Below are 20,330 nucleotides of genomic sequence, written 5' to 3' on the forward strand. Positions count from 1 at the left end.
CCAAGCAGTAGTAACACAAAGTCATGTCGTTAAGAAAATTCAAGGGCGAGTTGTATCTTATCGTTAGCTTGACATTTCCAACATTTGTCCTTTCAGTAAATCCCATGTTTAAGCACAATAGCACTTATTTCTCAGTTTCCCTTCTACTCTGATCTCTAGAACTCTACTTATGCTACTGATTGGGTAGGTTTCAATAACCTCCACCACTCTTTAACTGAGTTTTTTTGCACTTTGAAAATTAGTTCAGTTTGCAATATTTCTAGGGTATTTTCATTTTTACCACCTTCAAATAATGACTTTGTCGAATTTACCACCTCCAAAAAAAACATTTACTTTACCACCTCATAAAAAAATTAAACATCAGTTTTACCACCTCATCTGAGCTCAGGTGACGGAAAACGCTTGTGGGGCCCAGTTAACTGTCACTTCCCTCCAATTTAATTCTTTTAAAATCGATTTCCCTCTGTCTCCTCCTTTTCTCACCTTCCACCTTCCATAATCAATGTCTCACCAAATTTCTCACTTCCTCATCAATTTTCGTCTCTCTCTCCTTTGATTTTTCTTGATTCTCACTGTAATTGCTTCTCTCTCCTTTGATTTTTCTCTTTCTCTCTGTAAAAACTGAAACCCTAGATCAATTTGGGTGGTTGAAATCGAGCTGGAACCACAAAATTGCAACACATCAGCTTCTCTTGTCATCTTCCACAGGGTGAGGGGACCAAAAGCTTGGTAATTTGCTGACAGAAATCGAGATTCCTGACTACAAGAGGTACTTTAAACCCTTTATTAGTACATATCGTTGGATTTATGGTTGTCAATTGGGGTAAAGTATGCCTTTTTTGGGAATCTGTGAATTAAAGTATTATAAACCCTAATTATGCGAATCTTTGACTGAATTAGAGTGTGCATTTGTTAAATAATTAGTTAATTAGATTTACTTGTTTACTGTTAATTTAGTGCATAGTCAATGTGAATTGCTTTTACTTGCTGTAATTGGTGAATTGGTTGTTGTTGTTTACTGTAATTACTGAAATTGGTTATTGTTGTGTGTGCTTTTGTTGGTGTTGTTACAGAATGGACACAGTGGACTTAAAAATTACAGTAGGGGGTGCCTTTATACCTTCTTTAGCTGGTAAAAATAGGAGGGTGTTAACTTGGGATGGTGGGTGGATTTATTGGATGAGAAAAGTGGAAAAAAAAGATAGATGTACACTTTTTGAGGCAAGCAGCTATACATGGGTTTGTGTATGTGAATGTGAAGGTTCCTAGGGGGTTTAGTTGCTGGTATAAACAAAAGGGCAAGTCTTGGGTGAATGGTAAAAGGGAGCTTGTTGATGGTGAGGTGAATGGTTTCCTAGAGTCTGTGAACAAAGAGGGGGCATGTGAGATGTATGTTACCAGTCATGAGCCAATTGACGGGACTAACAAAACACCCTTCAAATGTATAGCTGGGAATGAGCTAACCCCTGCACAAAGGAAGGAACAGAAAAAGAGGTTTGGTGGGCCTAAAGTATATAAACCCAGCCCAGAACTTAGTAAGCCCACTGAAGAAGAGCCATTTAGGAGAAGCCCTAGGTTAAAAGGCATTGTTATACATGACAGAGAGGCTGAGGAGAGGCTTCCTAGAGCAGAGAAAGTGAATGCTAATACACATAAAGGGAAGGGTAAACTCACTACTGCAGATAAGGGTAAGGCTAAGGTTGGGGATGAGACTGGAAATTTTACTAATTTAGTGAGAAAAATAAAAGAAAGAGTGAGGAGCTTAAGGGATGACAGTGATGTGTTTAGTGATGAGGATGGTGATACAGAGTCTTCTGATTCTGAGTTGAGTGATTTTGAGTTAGAAGTTGATGAGGGAGAGGAGGACTTATACTCTGATGATGATGAATAGTGGTTGAAGAAAAATTTAGACCATATTAACAGTGAGGTGAAAGGCAGTTTGAGGGGAGTTACTGAAGGAGGGGATCAAAGTGATGACGAGGACACAGGGTTTGACATAGAAAGAAATCTACAGAAAATTGAAGTGAGGGTTGAATAGGAGGCAACTTGTGATTCTGATGAGCTAAAGAGTGTGGAAGGTGATTCAGATGATGATCAGGGTAGTGTTACTTGGTTTAACCCTGAGACAGACTTTGAAAGGGCTATCAAATTTGTAGTTGGTCAAAGGTTCAGTGATGTGCAAACAATGAGAAAAGCTTTGAGACAACATGCAATTGAAAATAGGTATGAGTATTACCTTCTTCACAATGATTCAAAGAGGCTAACAGCATATTGCAAAAGGAAATGCAAGTGTGTGTATAACAAGAACAGTTGTAGGATAGTGAAGTGTATATGTAGTAAGGGTGTTAGGTGTAGGTTCAAGTTTTATGCAACAAGGCCTGTGAAATCAGAGGCTTGGCAAATTAAGACACTAAGGCTGAAGCATAGGTGTGTTAGGAGTAAAATGAACAACAAGGTGATAGCAGAGTTCCTTGCTGACAGGTACTTGGAGGAGTTCAGGGGCAACCCCAGATGGAAGATTAAACAGATTTAGGACAGGGCCTTGAATGACTTGGGGATCAAAATTACATACTCCAAGGCTTGGTTGGCTAGAAGCAGGGCAAAGCTTATAATATATGGCTCTTCATCAGAGCAATACTCAAAGGTTTGGGACTATGGGAAGGCACTGCTGAAATGGAACCCAGGGAGTGAGTGTAATGTGGTGGTGGATGATATTAATCAAATTGAAAGACCAATTTTTATGAGGATGTTTGTGTGCTTAGCTGCACTTAGGGATGGACTCATTTCAGGTTGCAGACCAGTAATTGGGGTGGATGGGTGCCATCTAAAAGGGGCATACCCTGGGCAGATCTTGGTTGCAGTTGGAAAAGATGGCAATAATGCCATCTTCCCAATTGCTTGGGCAACTGCAGAGATTGAGAACAAGGACAGCTGGTGCTGGTTTCTAGAGAGCTTGCTCAAGGCACTTTGTGTGTATGACCAAGGAGATGGCTTGACTTTTATGTCTGACAGACAGAAAGTAAGTGGGTTGTGTTTGTGTTTAAATTACTTTGCTTTATTTGAATTTTCTGTACACTAACTTGTTAGTTTTGCCTTGTGTGTAGGGTCTCATAGAAGCATTTGCAGATGTGGCCCCCAAAGCTGAGCTCTGATTTTGTGTGAGGCATATTTGGTCAAATTTCAAACTGAAATTTCATGGTGCAACTTTCAAGGAATTGTTCTGGGCTGCTGCTAGGGCAAGCACTCTGGTAAGCTTCTATTTAGGTTCTTTTATGTCAGTTTTATGGTGAACTATAATGTATGCTAGGAACATTTAGTTTTGCACATATTTGCATGTCTTTCTATTTGGTGAAAACTGTATGCCATGTGTCTATGTTGTGTTGAATGGTTGTCATGTGTGTGGTTGTATCAGTTTGAGTTTGAAGTTTGTATGGAAAGTATCAATTTTTTGGATGAAGAAGCATACCAGTGGCTGTCAAACATTGACCCCCAGCACTGGTCAAGGCATGCTTTCTCTACAAACTGCAAGTCTAACATGTTGTTAAACAACATGTGTGAGACATTTAATGTAGTGATTAGAGATGCCAGAGACAAGCCTATTCTAACTCAAATGGAATGGCTTAGAAGATATATGATGAAGAGGAGTAATGACAAATGGGAGGCAGCAAAGTCTTGGGAAGGTTTACTAACCCCATTTGTCAACAAAGTCTTTAATGGGTTGGAGAAGTATGCCATGACATGTGAGGTTACAGCTTCAAGGGATGAAATTTATGAGGTGAAATACAAGGATGATCAGTGCATTGTGGATCTACAAGAGAGAAAATGCACTTGTTATAGATGAGAGTTGACAGGAATACCTTGTGTCCATGCATTTGCTTGCATAATGGACAAAAGGGATGATCCTGAGTTGTATGTGCACCCACATTACTATAGGGTGACATACTTGGCTGCATATGAGAACCCAATACAGCCAATGCCTGGCCCTAAGAATTGGGAAAAGGTTAAGCTCAGACAGCCTTTGCCACCTATGCTGAAAGTGCAGCCAGGAAGACCTAAGGAAAAAAAGAGAAAGGTTGAACCAGGGGAGGGCACTACTGCAGCACCTGAGGGCAAGAAGCCAAAGGTGAAGAAACAATGCAAGAACTGTGGTGGGTTTGGCCACTTTGCCAAAACATGCAAGGCTAAAGCAGCACCAGAACAGCCTAACCCACCTGCAACAAATCCAAAGGGTGGGAGGCCACAGATGCAGACTCCTTGGCTTAAGGAACAGAGAAAGAAAAGTGAAGAGAAAGCAGCAAGACAGGTATTTTGTGTATTTTGTGACTTGAGTGTATTTAGTGGCTTTGTTTCTGAGTCTTGTCATACTGTGATTGCAGGCTGCACTGAAGTTGCCACAATATCAGCCTCCAACAACAGCACAGGCTGGGTCAAGTAATGCTGCACCTGCAACTGCTGTGTCAAGCCAGCCTGCAACAAGAACAGAGCGTTTTCCAACTCAGCCTGTTACCAGGAGCAACAGGAGCCTGAGTCAGCCCACAAGAGTGCCAACAACTACTCCTCCCAAAGTCAAAATACAGACCAGGTCCAAGCTTCATGTAATGACAAGCAAGAAGGACAAGGATCTCAATCAACTGTGACCCTAGGTCTACTCATTAGTATTTTGTAATAGGCAGCCAAGTTTATATGGTAGTTGAACAATGATAGTTGAACAATGATTTTGCACAAAGGTGCCTTAAATTTTGTCTCAGCCAATGTAAAACAATTAAAAACATTGTGTTGCAAGTACTAATACGAAATGTGATATGTTTCTACCAAAAAGTTTCATTTCTCATTTATTTAGTTAAAAGTAGTACAAGAAATGTCATCCCAACATCCACACATTATAATTCAACAAAACACAACATAAGTTGGGTATTTTTTTTGTTTCTAAGCATTCCTAAATGAACCTAAGATCTAAAATACATAGCCAGTACCAAACCAAAACAATAAAACACAACAATAGCATGTACTGTGAGCATTTTCTTTGTTGTTGCATTGCTGCCATGCACTTCCTTGATCATCTTCTTCCTGTCTGAGCTAAGAGCTTTGCATTTCATCTTCAAGCTGTCAATCTCATTGAGCAAGCACCTCCTTTGTCCACTAACATCATCAACTTCCCTCTTCATGTCATTCAGCTCTCCCTTCATTAGTTTCTTGTCCAGCAGCAAGTTGTTAATCACCTCTGTTTTCCAAGGTGTTCCATCTGGTTGATCCACCCACTCAAAAGCTTTACACCCCCTTGACTCAGTCACAGGATCATAGAATTTGCAAGTCCTAAACTTGCGTCCTGGGTTCTCCCTAGTCCAAGCAGTCAGCCTAGACATTGGAACTCCACATTGACATTTTTTCTCCTTTGAGGGTGACATGCTAACTGAAGACATTCCCTTCTGAAATTCAGTAAGAACAAGAATGAAATTAATTGTATTTGAACACAATCACCATAATATAACCCTAATTTCAGTAGCCAATTCACATAACAAAAACCCCCAATCTAATTTAATCTTACATGAGCCCTAAGTATTTTAATTGAAATTGGGGTTTAATTGACCTCACAAAACGCCCAATTTCAATTACTCTTAGCAAATGCAACATAATCACGCAACGAATTGCCAAAAAATTACAACAGAAATCACGAAAATTGCTAGAGAATTAACGACAATGGCTTACCTTTTTGATGCTTGTTGTCGAGGAGTTCAATTGATTGTTTGATAATTAGAGGGTTTGGGATTGTTAAGGTTGCCCAAAAATACTGATTTGTGAAGAAAATCGCAAAAATTAATCTCCAATCTGCAAGAATTTGGTGTACAAATGAAGAACTAGGTTTAAATAAAAGGGAAATCGAGAGAAATTTGGGAAAAAATCATAAACTAGCCGTTATGCTGGGCCCCACAAGCGTTTTCCGTCACCTGAGCTCAGATGAGGTGGTAAAACTAATGTTTAATTTTTTTATGAGGTGGTAAAGTAAATGTTTTTTTTTTTGAGGTGGTAAATTCGACAAAGTCATTATTTGAAGGTGGTAAAAATGAAAATTTCCATATTTCTAATACAGTACTCTTTTTATGGAGTACATGGAAAACTAGAATTAATATCATATTTAAAAATAGTAACATCAATTTAATTAATAGACGCATCAGAAGTTTTTCTGCATGTAAGAAATGGCAACCTATGTCGGTATGTCCCTTCTCAATTCTATGGATTCTAGATCTACTTTGACTCCTATTTTCCCCACACAAACTCTTAAAAAATTGGTTGTAAATATTGTAAACCAACGGTACAATTACCTTAATATGCTCAACAGTAACCATGATATAAGATAAAAGTTAGCTATGTCTTACATATAATATTACTCTCTTTGCAAGAAATTTGCACAGTAAAAATTATTTCTAATGCATCAAAATAACCATATTACCTATTATAAATTTTATCCTTAAGAAAAAACCTTCCAAGTTATAATACAGAGTAAAAGATTATAACATATTATAGTTACCCTAAACCAGGTTTAAGTTATCCCAAACTGGTTAAAAGTTACCCTCAACTGACTGATGTAAAGTACAATTAATGTAACCTGGTGTACCCTACAGTTCTTGCACCCCCCCTTCCTCCCCCCCCAAGGCTATACATTCAAGTTTTGTCAGCTAGTCTCCCCCTCCTACTGGTTATTGTAAACTTAATTTTGACAAATTTTTTGTTCATAATGCTGCAAGAATAGTTATTAGGGATCATTTGGGGAACCATATAGCCAATGGAGCTTATATCTTTTTACTGAAAATATCATCACACTTCGTCATGGTCTTCTGTTAGCCCATTCTCGTATTATTCCAATTTTTTTTTAGAAAAAATTGAAAAGACTAAAACTAATCCCACCTTTAGCAATTTGCTCAAAACAACTTTAGCAATTTTGCTCAAAACAACTTTAGCAATTTTGCTCAAAACAATCCCACCTTTACCCCTATCTACTTTGCAATGTGTCACATTCTAATTGGTCGTTTTTTACAATTGAAAAACAATAAAAATAAATAATTAACATTCCCCTTCCCCGATCTTGGGGTGGTGATGTGATGGTCATCAAGGTTGTTATTAAGGAGAGGTGTGTTGCCATGGAAGAGGGTGCTAAGGTGGGACGAGAGAAATTAAAGGAAAAAAAAATAGAGAAATGGGTGTGTAGACACCCAAATGTGTCTCCCCAAAACCAAACCCAGTGATGCATACCTTTCATGTCATTTGATTATCGAACGAGGTGAAAGTGTGAAAAGTCTAGTGTTGCGGTTAGTTTTTACTAAAAATCTCTCTTTCTGTTTTCGAAAATCTACTCTATTTTATGAAAATAGTCAATCCAGTTGAGTTTGGTCCATAACAAGGGTCCAATAATAGTGTAGTTGGATTGGGCTAGAAAAGAGGTTTTCAACAATATATTATAAGCCCAATTCCGATGAATAATATGGAAGTTATGGCCAAATTACTAAAATGGGCCCGGTTTGACCTTATATGTGGCCCAATGATCTAGAGGAGGGCCTATTATGAATTATCATTCCTAATGCAATTAGGATTGATTATAGTCTTCTAGAATCTTCTACAAAGTTCTTTTGAATCCTAAGGGGATTAGGATTGATAATTAAGTTTTTTGAGTTTTATTTGGAATAAAAGAAGTGTTTTATGTAAAATTACGATTTTATCCCACGTACGGACTTTTACGACTTAATTTTATCAAAAAATAGAAAACGTGTGAAAAAATGTACTGGCGCAGAGGCGTGTTTTATTCCTTTTCGAACTCTGATTCTTTTTGTCAAATCCGGACTATTTCATTATAAATAACGTCCTTAGACTTCCGTTTTTAATCACCAACTCTCATCAAGAATTTCTTGATTCTCTCTCTCTCTCTTTCTAAACTAGCTTTTTACAAACAACACTCCGCATTCACAAGATCTAGACACACACACCTAGCCAAATTCGAAGTTGTCTTCGCCCTAGACGTGAAAGGTTTGATATTTGTGAGGGTTTGGTCCTAAATCTCTATTTCAATTATTTAATTTAATTGTTTGATTTTATATTTTCCTTGAAGTTACTAACGGGTGTATTTTGTAATTAGAAAGAGATATGAGGCATCCAAGTAAGTGCTTTAATTGTTTTATTGATATTATGATATAGAAATCATGTTTAGGCTGTTATTTTGATTCCTAGTACCATGTTAGGATGGTTTTCCTCGTATCATGTTAGGATGCTTTTCTTAGTATGATGTTTAGGGTAAAGAATAAGTTCCTTATATCAATTGTGATTTCTGTGATGCTTCCTATTTTTTTTTTCCTAATAGCATGTTAGTGTCATGTTAGGGCTAAAGCTTTGATTTTTATTGTTTAGTGACATGCTAGGTTTTGTTATTAATCTTGTTAGTATCATGCCTAGGATCTTGCTATTATTACGCTTTATTTTTAACATGATTGTTATTATCATTTTGATGATTATTATTATGATTATTATTTTTATGATTATTATGTTGCTTGAGTTTATTTATTGTTATTGCTTGATCACACCTTTTATGCATAATTAAAGGGAATTTGTACTTGTAATCACGCTTAATAAAGATAATTAATAATCTTCTTTAGGGCTAATATGATTATAATTCAAGTGATCGCCAATAATAGATTTGTTTGTGCGCTAATATTTAACCAACATAGATAAACAAGTTTAGGGTAAACCTAATGATTGCATGTTAGTCGAAAAGCGCACATGAATACGAGAAGATTAAAGTAGAGGCCTATTATTATGGCAGGTTCTTTCTCTTTTAGATTGGATTTGTATATTCATCCCCAAACTTCTAGTCTTGGTTCCAAACTTATTTGATTTAACGATCTCCTGGATCGTTAAGGGGTGTAACCTTCATTTGTGAACGGTTTACAAGTTTCTAAAACTTGTTGGCGACTCTTTTGTTCTAGCTTCCTTCCCTTAAAACGCCACCATGCTTAAGTGTATGATCAGAATAGGGTTTAAGTTTGGGGTAATGCTTGAAATATTCTCTACAGGGTGTAAAGGATGGGATTATTTTGAGCTGAACTATCAAAGGTGAGGCATATTGGTATAAAAGTTAGTTAGTGGCGACATTTAACCCTTTACACTATCTATCTGGAATAAGCGCATATTGTACACATCATTATTCTTAAATGTTTTTCTTTACTCTTCTTTAAGTATTTATTGAATATTTCTTGGACTCTATTGAAAAAACAAAAGGCCAAAGAATAAAAAAAAGAAGGAAAAAAAAAACAAAGAATAATAGAGGAAAATTCAAGATCATGCATACGAATTATAAGTTTGGAATTATATCGAGCTAATAGTGTATAAATAAAATTGCTTTCATTTTCTTAAAAAATTAGAAATTACACGTCATTTTCAACATTATTTGAGACATTAAATCCAAGGAATTTCTCTTTCCTACCAATTTTGAGATTTTAAAACGTTTACTCGTATAATTTTTTTTGTTATTATATTTCGATAATCTTAGGTGTATGGACATGGACAAATGAAGTATTTCACATCAAATAACTATTAACAAAAACAACAAATACACAATATTGAAAAAGTTAAACTAAAATAAAATTAAAGTGATGCGTTAAGAAAAAAATGGTATAAAAGTTAACTTTTAAGAAAAATTGCCACCATTAATCCCAACTTTGCCTCATCCGCCAATATAAATACAAACTTCAGTTTAATACCTATCACTCTCAACTTTATACCCTATTAATTTTTATCACCTCTACCCGGTCATCCAACCTAATATTACAGTTGACAAGACACATGTTAGCGTATGATTGGCTTAAAAAATAAAGATTAAAATTAAAATAAATAAATAAAGTTAAAAAATAAATTAAATAAAATTAATAAAATAAAAAAACCTTTTCTCTCCTCCCTCCTCCCCCTTCCCTCTCTACCCTCTATGGTTCCCACCACGGCCACTTGCAACCAGCCAGTAATCCATGATGCCGGCAGCACTACCTCCCCTTCTCCCACCTCCGTATTGTCGCGTCCCTGCCACCTCCTCTTCCCTACGCACTTCGCGTACTCAATAGACCGGCTGCAATTCTATCAACAACACCCGTTGCCACCACGACCAGCCCAACGCCTTTCCCCCGAAGCACCGGTCTTCCGACCACTTCCCCTTTCCTCTTCGATTACTACGTAAACCAGCCAAAATCCCCCAAATCCTAACCCCTAAATTCCAAACCATAACCCTAACATTCGAAACCATTGGCAAACTGCAACGAAATCGGCCACTAACGGCCGAAATCGGCCGGTTTAGGGTTGAAATCAACCATTCAGCCCCAAAACCTACCGATTTAAGCCGTTTGTGGCCAATTTAGTGGCCGTTTTTTAGGGAAGCGGTTGTTTTGGGTGGGAAAACTACCGTTTAAGGCTGGGTAAGTTTTGCAAATAATCATACGTGCATGGGCGGTGGCCGGGGCAGCAACGACACATGGCCAAGCAGTGTGGTGGCCGGCGCTCCGAGAGGATGTTGGCTAGGATTTTTTATTTTTTTTTTACTTTTTAACCAATCAGGTTGCGACATGTGTGCAAGTAATCCTAAGTCAACAAGGATTAAGTCTTCAACTGGTTTCAAGTCAATTGGGGTGATAAAATTAATAGGGTATAAAGTTGGGAGTGATAGGGAATAAATTGAAGTTGGGATTAATATTGGCAAATGAGGTAAATTTGGGATTAATGGTGACAATTTTTCCTAACTTTTATACCAACAACTTGATAACATTTTTACAAATTTTTCGCAACTTGTTAATTTTATACCAATTTATGGTCGGTAATAATTTTTATATCAATGTGTCGCTAACGTGCTAACTTTTATACCAATGTGGTCAATTTACCCAAAAGAGTCAACAAGCCACTTTTAAGAGTCTTCCTCCCCTTTATTTCCTATGACCAACATAAGTCAATCTAGAGGTACACCAATATGGAAGAAAACACCCAAAACTACTTTTCTTTAAGGATAAGAAAAATGCAAAGTCCAAAACATCCTACTTTATCAAATTCTCAATGCCAAAGTAGGTAGCAAGTATATGATCCTAACAAGAAGGTCCACACTCAAAAGTGCATTGAAGAAAACTGAATAAAGATGATGGTCTATAAAACACATATCATACAATAATAAGGAGCTTGCTCTTCATTGTGATCGTCAAATATATTATGCAGTCACAGACTTGAAAAAGGGACTAAAGTCAGTACCTCAGCAGATTCAAAAGTTTCATTTTGTCCAGGGAGCTGCAGTGTGATCAAACCACCAGCTTTTCGGCTCTTACCCCTCCCAGTAGATTTACGCAAAACACTAACACTATAATTAAAACCACTTCCTTTTTTACCCAATTTGTCAAATTTTGGAGGGTCCCAACCTGATCTTTGGCACAATTGATGAAGAACAGCTTTAGGAATCCTAGGTGGATCATCCTGTAATATGTAGATTATATAGTCATATAACAATCATACAGGTGATACAGCTGTAATGAAAAACACAAGATTTAGAGGACGCACTAAAATATAACGAAGATAAATATTTTATTATGCATTGAAATTTATAAGTGAATCAAAGATTAACACTACAAGTAAATGTTTCCTACTCTTTCTTTCTCCTATATCTTGCTGTACAATGTACTTAGCATAAAAATCAGCACTGTATTAATCTGTACTTTACTTGATTTTCCTTTTCACTTTCTTAAGTCAGGAAGTAGATTAAATTAATACTGTGATAACCTCTGTTTCATTATTAATGTTAGACAAAAGAACATTTACTATCAGAAGAAAGGCAGATACAAATGGAATTGCAGTCCAGCAAAGTCATACTTGAAGAAGAAAAAAAGCATTACATCAAAAGTAACAAACCAGGAAATAACCATGAGCATGATGAGCTGAGCCTAAAGAACAATATCTGTTATCAAAGTACCTTTTTCCAGATGCCCTCCAATTTTTCCAAGTCTTTACTAGTTGGTAATCCTCTTGTTCTTGCTTTGTTTTGTTTCATCACGACTTCAGGAGTTAAGGCCGCATTACTTGAGTCACCTTCCATGAAAATGTTGCAAAGCTCAATATCTTCTGATTCCTCTTGTAGAGGTACCACCTCGTCAAAAGGAACGTTTTGTACCGTTGCCTCATCCTTGGAGCAATGCTCCATCCCCACTTTATCAATTAATGGATCAGCCATTGCTTCTATATTAGAATTTCCCTTCATGTTATATACAGAACAAGGTGCCACCATTTTAGCAATATCAGACATAAACATATTCAATTCCCCTAGTTCAAAAATACAAGTCTTGTTAGATTGAATCATACTTGTCTAAAAACCCTGACAGAAATTTCATATAATCAAGATCAACCTAAATCAGATTTCTCCTGCTTCAGCAGGCGGATTTTATTGCTAGCCGCTTCTTGGCTTTTTTTGTCCTTTTTCTCCTTAGCAACAAAAGCTTCCAAATGTGCGGATTGGTACTCCTCAATAATTGTATCATATGACCTAGGTTCCTATAACAGACATTGTTGTCATCATTTATGAAAGCATATGTAAGTACAACGTTATTGCCATCATTTTACAAAGCATCAGTAAGTTAGTAACTACTGCTAATGCTAGTCAGAAATAAATTTTAATCATATTCAAATGCATCAAACTTCACAACTAGATATCTAAAAAAAAAGAGTTATAATTCTCTTCCATTGCATGGGATGTTTAATTTCTGTATTGAAAATAAAAATAATAAAAAAAAAATAAATAACAACAATGACATAACAACAATCCTAGACATTTCCTCGGTTCTTATAATATTGCAACATTTACCCCTATAGGAAGTTTCACAAAATTGCAACATACATTTAGGAGAACGAGTATCTATTTTTGCACTACAAACACCCAGGTCACCCTTGCTAGTTGTTACTTTAATTAATGCTTGCAATCACATAAACAAGTTTGTAATTTGCCTTTATCTTTCTTCCTTTTTTCCCACTACCTAAAATCTTATGCACTTCCACTATGTTACGATACTAGAGGAACAAAGGCCGTATAAAAGATAATGAAGCTCTCCTTATCAGCCTAAACTACTAAAGTATAGAACTTTAGATGATGGCAAAACAATGTTAATACCTTTTTGCAAGAATCTTCATCTGACAGCATATCTTCCCAATTCTCAGTTTCTATCTGCAAAAGCAATTAAAAACATTCATATGCAAGAAAAAAAAATGGATAACTATTGATCCTTAACTCATTACTAATATATTAAAAGTTGTTTGCCCAGCTAAACCTGCAACGTGAGGCCATTTACGTTTTACTGGCCCATCTTCTACATAGATTACCACATGATATTCATAAAATTACCTTACATTCATCGACAAATAACAAGGGGTGCCTACCAAAGCTTGAATCCTCCAAATATTTAGGCATCTACCAATAGCCCAACTACAAAAGGGAATTAAAAAGGAAGTGTTTTCCTGATTTTTATTAGGAAATGGTAAAACCATAATAGTTTGTGCTCCCAACACCACCAACATCTTCCCATCTTCCTTGAAATCCACTCTCTTAGTACTCTCTAAGCACTCCCTAATCTGTCATCTTTATCACCATTTCTCATCTTGTCAACAATTATTCCCTCCAACTTTGAACCCCAATCAATATAATGCTCATAAACGTCCACATACAAATATATATATATATATATATATATATATATATATATATATATATATATATATATATAATATAGGGGCGGATCTATTAAGATGCACAGTGAGTCACGCCAGCACACAAAAAAAAAAAACAAAACAAAAAAAAAAAACTAAGAGACCGCCTATTACTTGACCCACTGTTAGTTTTTAAAATATCAAAGAGACCGCCTATTAAAATATAAGATAGGTGGTCTCTTTGTTGTTGCTATTGCCACCACGTCATTAGAGACCTGTTTTCTAGATAACAGGTCTCTTTTTGTCAAGAATAATTTTTTGCGATGCTTTCCTATTTCAGTAAAGAGACCTGTTATATTTAATAACAGGTGATTAGGGGATTTTTATCCACCAATCACCGTCTGACAAGTGGACCAACCAGGTTCCGCCACGTGTCCTTCACGAAGGCCAATAGGAGCCTGCCACGTGTCAATCACAGATACGTCCTCCATGGACCACTTAAGACACGCCACGTGTCCACCCATGCCAAATGGGACAACCGGCCATCAAGGCCCATTTCAGTCTAGAGGCCCGATCAGCCCTAGGTTTACCTTAAACCTAGAGAGTTGCACGCTTCCCAAGGCTATAAATACTCGATTAATCCTCATTAATCAAGAGACCGAATAATTAAGAGATCAAGCAGAGAAGAACAGAGTTATTAACAACCGACTAATCTCGCTAACAACACAGATTACCAACACTAAACACTCTCACCTAGAGAGGTCTTATTACTTTAATTTCCGTATTAATTACTCCTTAATCAGGTACTAACTTGACCGTTGGAGGCGGAGCTCTCAGGAGTCTCCGTTATTTTGCAGGTACAGGCGTCCGGTTCCAGTCTCGGAATTGTAACTCTCCCGCAGGACATCAGAAAACCCTGAAACATTTGGCGCCGTCTGTGGGGAGAGTACTTCAGAGATGGCATCCAAGTCTGTACCGACTCCAGAAGAGAGGCGTCCCCTAGACGACCCTCAAGTTCAGTCGGACCATGATACCGAAAGTGAATTTGAAGTTGAAACTCATACAGCTCCAGACGGGACCCTAAGGGCCCGACGTACCCGTCATACCGAAATGAGGGAACGGGAGTATTTTCAAACAGGAAGCGAGCCAGCAGGCGCACCGCTTGCTCGGCAACAGCCGACTGATGGGTCTGCTCCCATCACAAGGAACGAACTCATGACCTTCATGAGGGGCTTCAAGGGAGAGATCCAAGAGTTGATCAACAAAAACCCGCCTGCTTCAGTCAAAGAGCAGTCGGCCAAGAAACCTTCCACTTCACTAAAGAGGAAGCCAGTTCAAGGGCGAGAGGCGACTCCCCATCCTAAATCCAAGAAGCGGGAGCCGTCTGCTCTTGATTTCACAAAACTCCGTTATCCTACGGGAAATAGGAAACCGGTTCGTCATATTCAGGCGGACGGGTCAAAGCAAACGTTCACAGATGCTCGGCACCTGCTAGAGCAGAAGAAGAGTGACCGATTATCAGAGTCGGCTTCTACTTCAAATTTTCAGGAATGTTTGCGAAATGCCTCGATGAGGCCAACTCAGTCGTACCATGAGAGTCAGTCAGGCGGCACCTCCCGTCAGTCCGGCTTTCATAGTGCCCAGGCGGTACCAAACTTACCATTTGTGCCGCAACAACAGTATTTTATGCAGCCACCTCCATTTGGTGGACCTGCAGCAAAAAACGTCCAACCTATGGACTGGCAGCTACGGCTGCTTAGACTTGGTGAACAACCGTCGGCCTTCTCCAAGGAAATTACTGAAGCCGCTCAGCCGGCCAAAGTAAAAAATATTCTAGTAGGCGCCTATGACGGCACTACTAACCCAGAAGACCATCTGATGGCATTCACCAACCTGATGTACCTTCAAGGGTTGGATGATCCCACCTGGTGCAAGTGTTTCCCGGCGACTCTCAAAGGAATCGCACAGCAATGGTTCGGCAACCTGCCGACTGGTTGTGTAAACAGCTTCAGGACGCTTGCTTACTTATTTGCCTCCAACTTCGCCATGAACATCCCTGCGAAGAAAACGACCCTTGATTTGGGAACAATTCAGCAGGGTGAAAAGGAGGGGCTTCGTTCCTACATCAGGCGGTTCAACCTGATGAGAATACAGATTCAGGGGTTACCGGATGAGGTAGCTTATACTGACTTTTTTAGAGGTCTCAAAGACGGGTCTACCTTCAAATTTGATTTAGTTCGAAAAAGGGTGGCGACTCTTCAAGAGGCCTTGATTGAAGCAGAAGCCTATATACAGGCGACTGATCTGTGTACGATGAAACAGTCGGACGGGAAGAGGTTCGACAAAAGAGAGGGACGACAGAAACAGTCGTCCAACAAAGATGAAAAAAGAAAAGAGGTCTGGGCGGCTGATTCCTCTAAACAGCCGGCCCAGAAAAAGAAAAAAGAATTCAAACCATACTCCCCAAAGTATGTGTTTAACAAGGATAACCAGTTTATCCTAAAAGAAATAAAGGGACGGCTCTCAATTGAGAAGCCGCTCCCCATGAAGGGTTCTGCGAGCAACCGGAACCAAGACAAAATCTGTGCTTATCATGATGACATTGGTCATCACACCAATGACTGCATCAGTCTCATGCGGTACCTAGACCGCTTGGCTGATCAAGGTGATCTTGACACTTATGTCAAGAAATCTACGGGGAATACTTCCTCAAAAAAAGCAGTCGGCCAAAAAGAATCAACAGGCCGACAGTTCCGATACAGATGATGCAGTCGTCTACACCATTGCAGGCGGCTTCTCAGGAGGCGGCCCCACTATTAGGGGCAACAAAGATAATATAAGGCGGTTAGATGTAAATTCCGTTCACCAAGAACGGCCGTCTAAATATACATTTCCTGAGATTGTCATCACTGAAGAGGATCTAGGAGGAATAAGGGGGCCGCATGACGACCCTCTCGTTATTGAATGTAAAGTGGCCAACCAGAGAGTTGGTCGAATCCTCATAGATACCGGGAGCTCTTCAGATCTCATCAGCAGCAAATGTCTGTCAAAACTGAAATATCAGACGGACTGCATACATCCGGCCTCCCACCCTTTAATAGGTTTTGGAGGGGGAGTCGTCCACCCACTGGGACGAGTAGATCTACCCATCCGCCTGGGCGAAAAAGGGGAAGGACGACACATGGTAGTCCGGTTCCTAGTGGTAGAGGAACTCTCGGCCTACAACATGATTCTGGGTCGACCAACCCTGAATAATTCCAAGGCTGTTATAATCCAGTCACTTATGCTGCTTAAGTTTGAAAGGGACAATGGAACAGTCGGCTCCCTAAGGGGAGATCAGAGGATGGCCCGAGAGTGCTATCTCTCGGATGTCAAGCCCACTGTTATGGCCACTGGGTCAAGTGGAGAAAAAACAGACCTTGACAATGTCAAGGAAAGTGCGCCTGTTCAAGAAACAGGCGACAAAAAGAGAAAGGCACCCCAGATTGAGTCCGCAAGAAAAGCAAGAAAATAGCAATCATTGGCAGAGGACCGGCCGGATGAGTTCCGCCCTCAGCCGGCTGGTGAGCATGTGGACCTGATATTAGACGACTCCCATCCTGACCGAACAGTCAAAGTAGGGACGACTGCTCTGAGAAACCTTGGTGACGACTTTCACAACCTGTTGAAAGAATACAAGGATATCTTTGCATTTGAAGTCCATGAAATGCCAGGCATTAGTCCTGATCTGGCAGTACACAAACTCGCTGTGGATCCGAGAAAGAAGCCGGTACGACAAAAGAAACGGAACCATGGTGAAGAAAGAGGTCAGGCGGCAGCCGCCGAAGTCAAAAAATTACTTGATGCAGGGTTCATTCGGCAATGTTACTTCCCAGATTGGGTTGCAAATGTGGTACTTGTTAAAAAGCCGAATGGCACCTGGCGAATGTGTGTAGACTACACAGACTTGAACAAGGCGTGCCCCAAAGACAGTTACCCTCTGCCTAAAATTGATAACCTGGTCGACTCAACAGCCGGCCATGCCTTGATGAGTTTTATGGACGCCTATTCTGGTTTTCATCAAATTCCTTTATGGAAGAAAGATCAGGAGAAGACGGCCTTCGTCACTGATCAGGGATTATACTGTTACACGGTCATGCCGTTTGGTCTTAAGAATGCCCCGGCTACCTTCCAACGAATGATAAACACAGTGTTCTTTGATCAGATTGGGAGAAACGTCGAGGCATACATTGATGATATGATTGTCAAGACTAAACTTCAGAAAGATCATCTGACGGACCTCCGAGAAACTTTCGCCACACTCAGGCGGCACCATGTCATGCTCAATCCCAAGAAATGTGTATTTGGAGTTGAGTCTGGGAAATTTCTCGGATTCCTTATCAACCAGAGAGGAATAGAGGCGAACCCTGAGAAGGTACAGGCGGTCATTGACATGCAGTCGCCTCGTACCGTCCGAGAGGTTCAGAAGTTAACAGGTTGTCTGGCGGCCTTGGGAAGATTCCTAAGTCGATCAGGCGACAAATGCCTATACTTTTTCCAGGCAATTAAGAAAAAGGCAAGGTTTGAATGGGGGCCGGATGCTGATGCCGCCTTCCAGAAATTAAAGGTTCACTTGCATTCCTTGCCGAGGCTGGTCAGCCCTTTGCCCAAAGAAAATCTCTACATGTACCTGGCCGTCTCTGATCATGCATTAAGCGCGGTGCTCCTTGCTGAAAGGGACGGCTGTCAACTTCCGGTCTACTTTGTCAGTCACGTACTGAAAAATGCCGAGTTGAGGTATCCCCTAGTGGAGAAATTTGGTCTTGCACTCTTCATGGCTGTTAAAAAATTGAAGCCCTACTTTCTGGCACATGCAGTCGTCGTGTATACCGACCAACCGATCAAGCGGCCCCTTACCACCATGGAGTCCTCCGGACGAATGATCAAATGGGCCATAGAAATGCAGAGTCTCGAAGTTACTTTCGAGCCTAGAAAAGCAGTGAAGGGGCAAGCCTTTGCTGACTTTATTGTAGAGATGACTCGTCCTCCTGACTCTCAAGTTCCAGACCAAGTCTGGAAGGTATATGTGGACGGAAGCTCTACTTCAAACGGTTGTGGAGCAGGCGTCGTATGTCAATCTCCAGAGGGCGACAGGTTCGAGTATGCTCTACGCTTCAGTTTCCAGGCTTCAAACAATGAGGCAGAATATGAAGCTTTACTAGCCGGGATCCGCATGTGTAAGGCGGCAGGGGCAAGGAAAATAGACGCCTGTTCTGATTCACAACTGATAGTGAGTCAGTACAATGGCGAATACGAAGCAACCCATCCGGCCATGATCAAGTATTTACAGGCGGTCCGACAAGCAGTCGGCTCCCTTGAGGATTTCCATCTGATCCAAGTGCCAAGATCAGAAAACAACCAGGCAGATGCACTTTCGAAATTAGCATCATCCGCCTCCTCCGATACTCCTCGAACTGTGTTTTGGGAAGTAATGGAGAAGAGAAGCATCGAGGAAAATCCTATAGGAATTCTAGACAGAAGCTCAACCTGGATGGATTCAATCAGGGCATATCTGACAAACGGTACACTGCCGGATGATCCTCAACAGGGGGCAGCACTGAAAAAACGAGCCTCCTGTTTTGAAATGATACAGGGAGAACTTCACAAGAAGGGGCACCTTCAACCCTTCTTAAAGTGTGTTACTCCTGAAAAGGGACGAGAGATACTAGATGATCTTCACTCTGGTTTCTGTGCTTCCCATATAGGTGGTAGGATGCTTGCTCAAAGGGCAAGGCGGCAGGGCTACTTTTGGCCTACTTTGGAAGCAGATGCAATGGAGATGGTGAAAAAATGTGACAAGTGCCAAAGGTTTGGCAAATTAATTCACCGTCCGGCTACTGACCTCACTACCATTCACAGCCCACTACCGTTTGCTAAGTGGGGCATGGACATTCTGGGTCCATATACGCCTGCTACAGGCGGCAGAAGGTATATACTTGTTGCCGTTGACTACTTCACTAAATGGGTAGAGGCGGAGGCTGTAAAGGGAATCAAGACGAAAGATGTAATTTCATTCATTTGGAAAAACGTCATCACTCGGTTCGGGGTTCCCATGTCTATGGTTTTTGATAATGGTCCCCAATTTGAGACGCCTGTTCTCAAAGCTGGTTGGGAGACCAAGGAATTGCACATTACTTTGCATCTGTCGGCCGTCCACAAGCAAACGGCCAGGTAGAAGCCTTTAATAAAATCATCTCAGACGGTCTCAAGAAAAAGATTGAACGAGCAGGCGGCCTATGGGCAGATGAACTACCACATGTTCTTTGGGCCATTAGGACGACTGAAAAAGGGGCGACTGGAGAAACTCCCTTCCTCCTAACTTATGGTGCAGAAGCTGTTCTTCCAATAGAACACTACGAGCCGACTCTTCGAGTAATGCTATATGACGAAGAGGCAAACTGGGAAGCTATGCGCCTGGCATTAGACTCACTTCCTGAAAAGAGGGGCAATGCTGTTTTGCGTCATGAGATCTATCGCCTGAGAATGACTAGATCATACAACAAAAAAGTACACAGGCGTCCACTCAAAGTAGGGGACTTTGTACTTAGAAAAATGGAAGCAGTTGGTAGGGCTAATGAGTCTGGCAAACTAACTCC

The 20,330-nt window shown here is 40.0% G+C and overlaps 3 protein-coding genes across 3 annotated transcripts; all 3 read left to right on the top strand.

The window, feature by feature from the left end:
• Positions 1 to 212: 212 nt before the first annotated feature.
• Positions 213 to 2,322, top strand: LOC110724183. The gene is made up of 2 exons (XM_021903584.1): positions 213 to 769; positions 1,074 to 2,322. Exon 2 carries the CDS (start codon positions 1,388 to 1,390, stop codon positions 1,889 to 1,891), a length of 504 nt encoding a protein of 167 aa, XP_021759276.1. The 5' UTR covers positions 213 to 769; positions 1,074 to 1,387; the 3' UTR covers positions 1,892 to 2,322.
• An 8-nt stretch (positions 2,323 to 2,330) lies between these two features.
• Positions 2,331 to 3,330, top strand: LOC110724184. The gene is made up of 2 exons (XM_021903585.1): positions 2,331 to 3,019; positions 3,105 to 3,330. Exons 1-2 carry the CDS (start codon positions 2,741 to 2,743, stop codon positions 3,150 to 3,152), a joined length of 327 nt encoding a protein of 108 aa, XP_021759277.1. The 5' UTR covers positions 2,331 to 2,740; the 3' UTR covers positions 3,153 to 3,330.
• Positions 3,331 to 3,849: 519 nt separating this feature from the next.
• LOC110724182 (pollen-specific leucine-rich repeat extensin-like protein 1) lies at positions 3,850 to 4,663 on the top strand. The gene is made up of 2 exons (XM_021903583.1): positions 3,850 to 4,303; positions 4,377 to 4,663. The coding sequence occupies exons 1-2, from the start codon at positions 3,884 to 3,886 to the stop codon at positions 4,635 to 4,637; spliced, it is 681 nt and encodes a 226-aa protein (XP_021759275.1). The 5' UTR covers positions 3,850 to 3,883; the 3' UTR covers positions 4,638 to 4,663.
• The last annotated feature ends 15,667 nt before the right edge of the window (positions 4,664 to 20,330 follow it).

The sequence above is a fragment of the Chenopodium quinoa genome, unplaced genomic scaffold (genome assembly GCF_001683475.1).
Source record: "Chenopodium quinoa cultivar QQ74 unplaced genomic scaffold, ASM168347v1, whole genome shotgun sequence".
In the NCBI taxonomy this organism is placed as follows: Eukaryota; Viridiplantae; Streptophyta; class Magnoliopsida; order Caryophyllales; family Amaranthaceae; genus Chenopodium; species Chenopodium quinoa.

Coding starts and splice junctions, on each gene's coding strand:
- LOC110724183 (XM_021903584.1), top strand. CDS start 1,388: ATGTATGTTACCAGTCATGAGCCAATTGACGGGACTAACAAAACACCC.
- LOC110724184 (XM_021903585.1), top strand. CDS start 2,741: ATGAGGATGTTTGTGTGCTTAGCTGCACTTAGGGATGGACTCATTTCA. Junction 3,020..3,104: donor TTATGTCTGACAGACAGAAA/GTAAGTGGGTTG, acceptor CCTTGTGTGTAG/GGTCTCATAGAAGCATTTGC.
- LOC110724182 (XM_021903583.1), top strand. CDS start 3,884: ATGGACAAAAGGGATGATCCTGAGTTGTATGTGCACCCACATTACTAT. Junction 4,304..4,376: donor AAGAGAAAGCAGCAAGACAG/GTATTTTGTGTA, acceptor CTGTGATTGCAG/GCTGCACTGAAGTTGCCACA.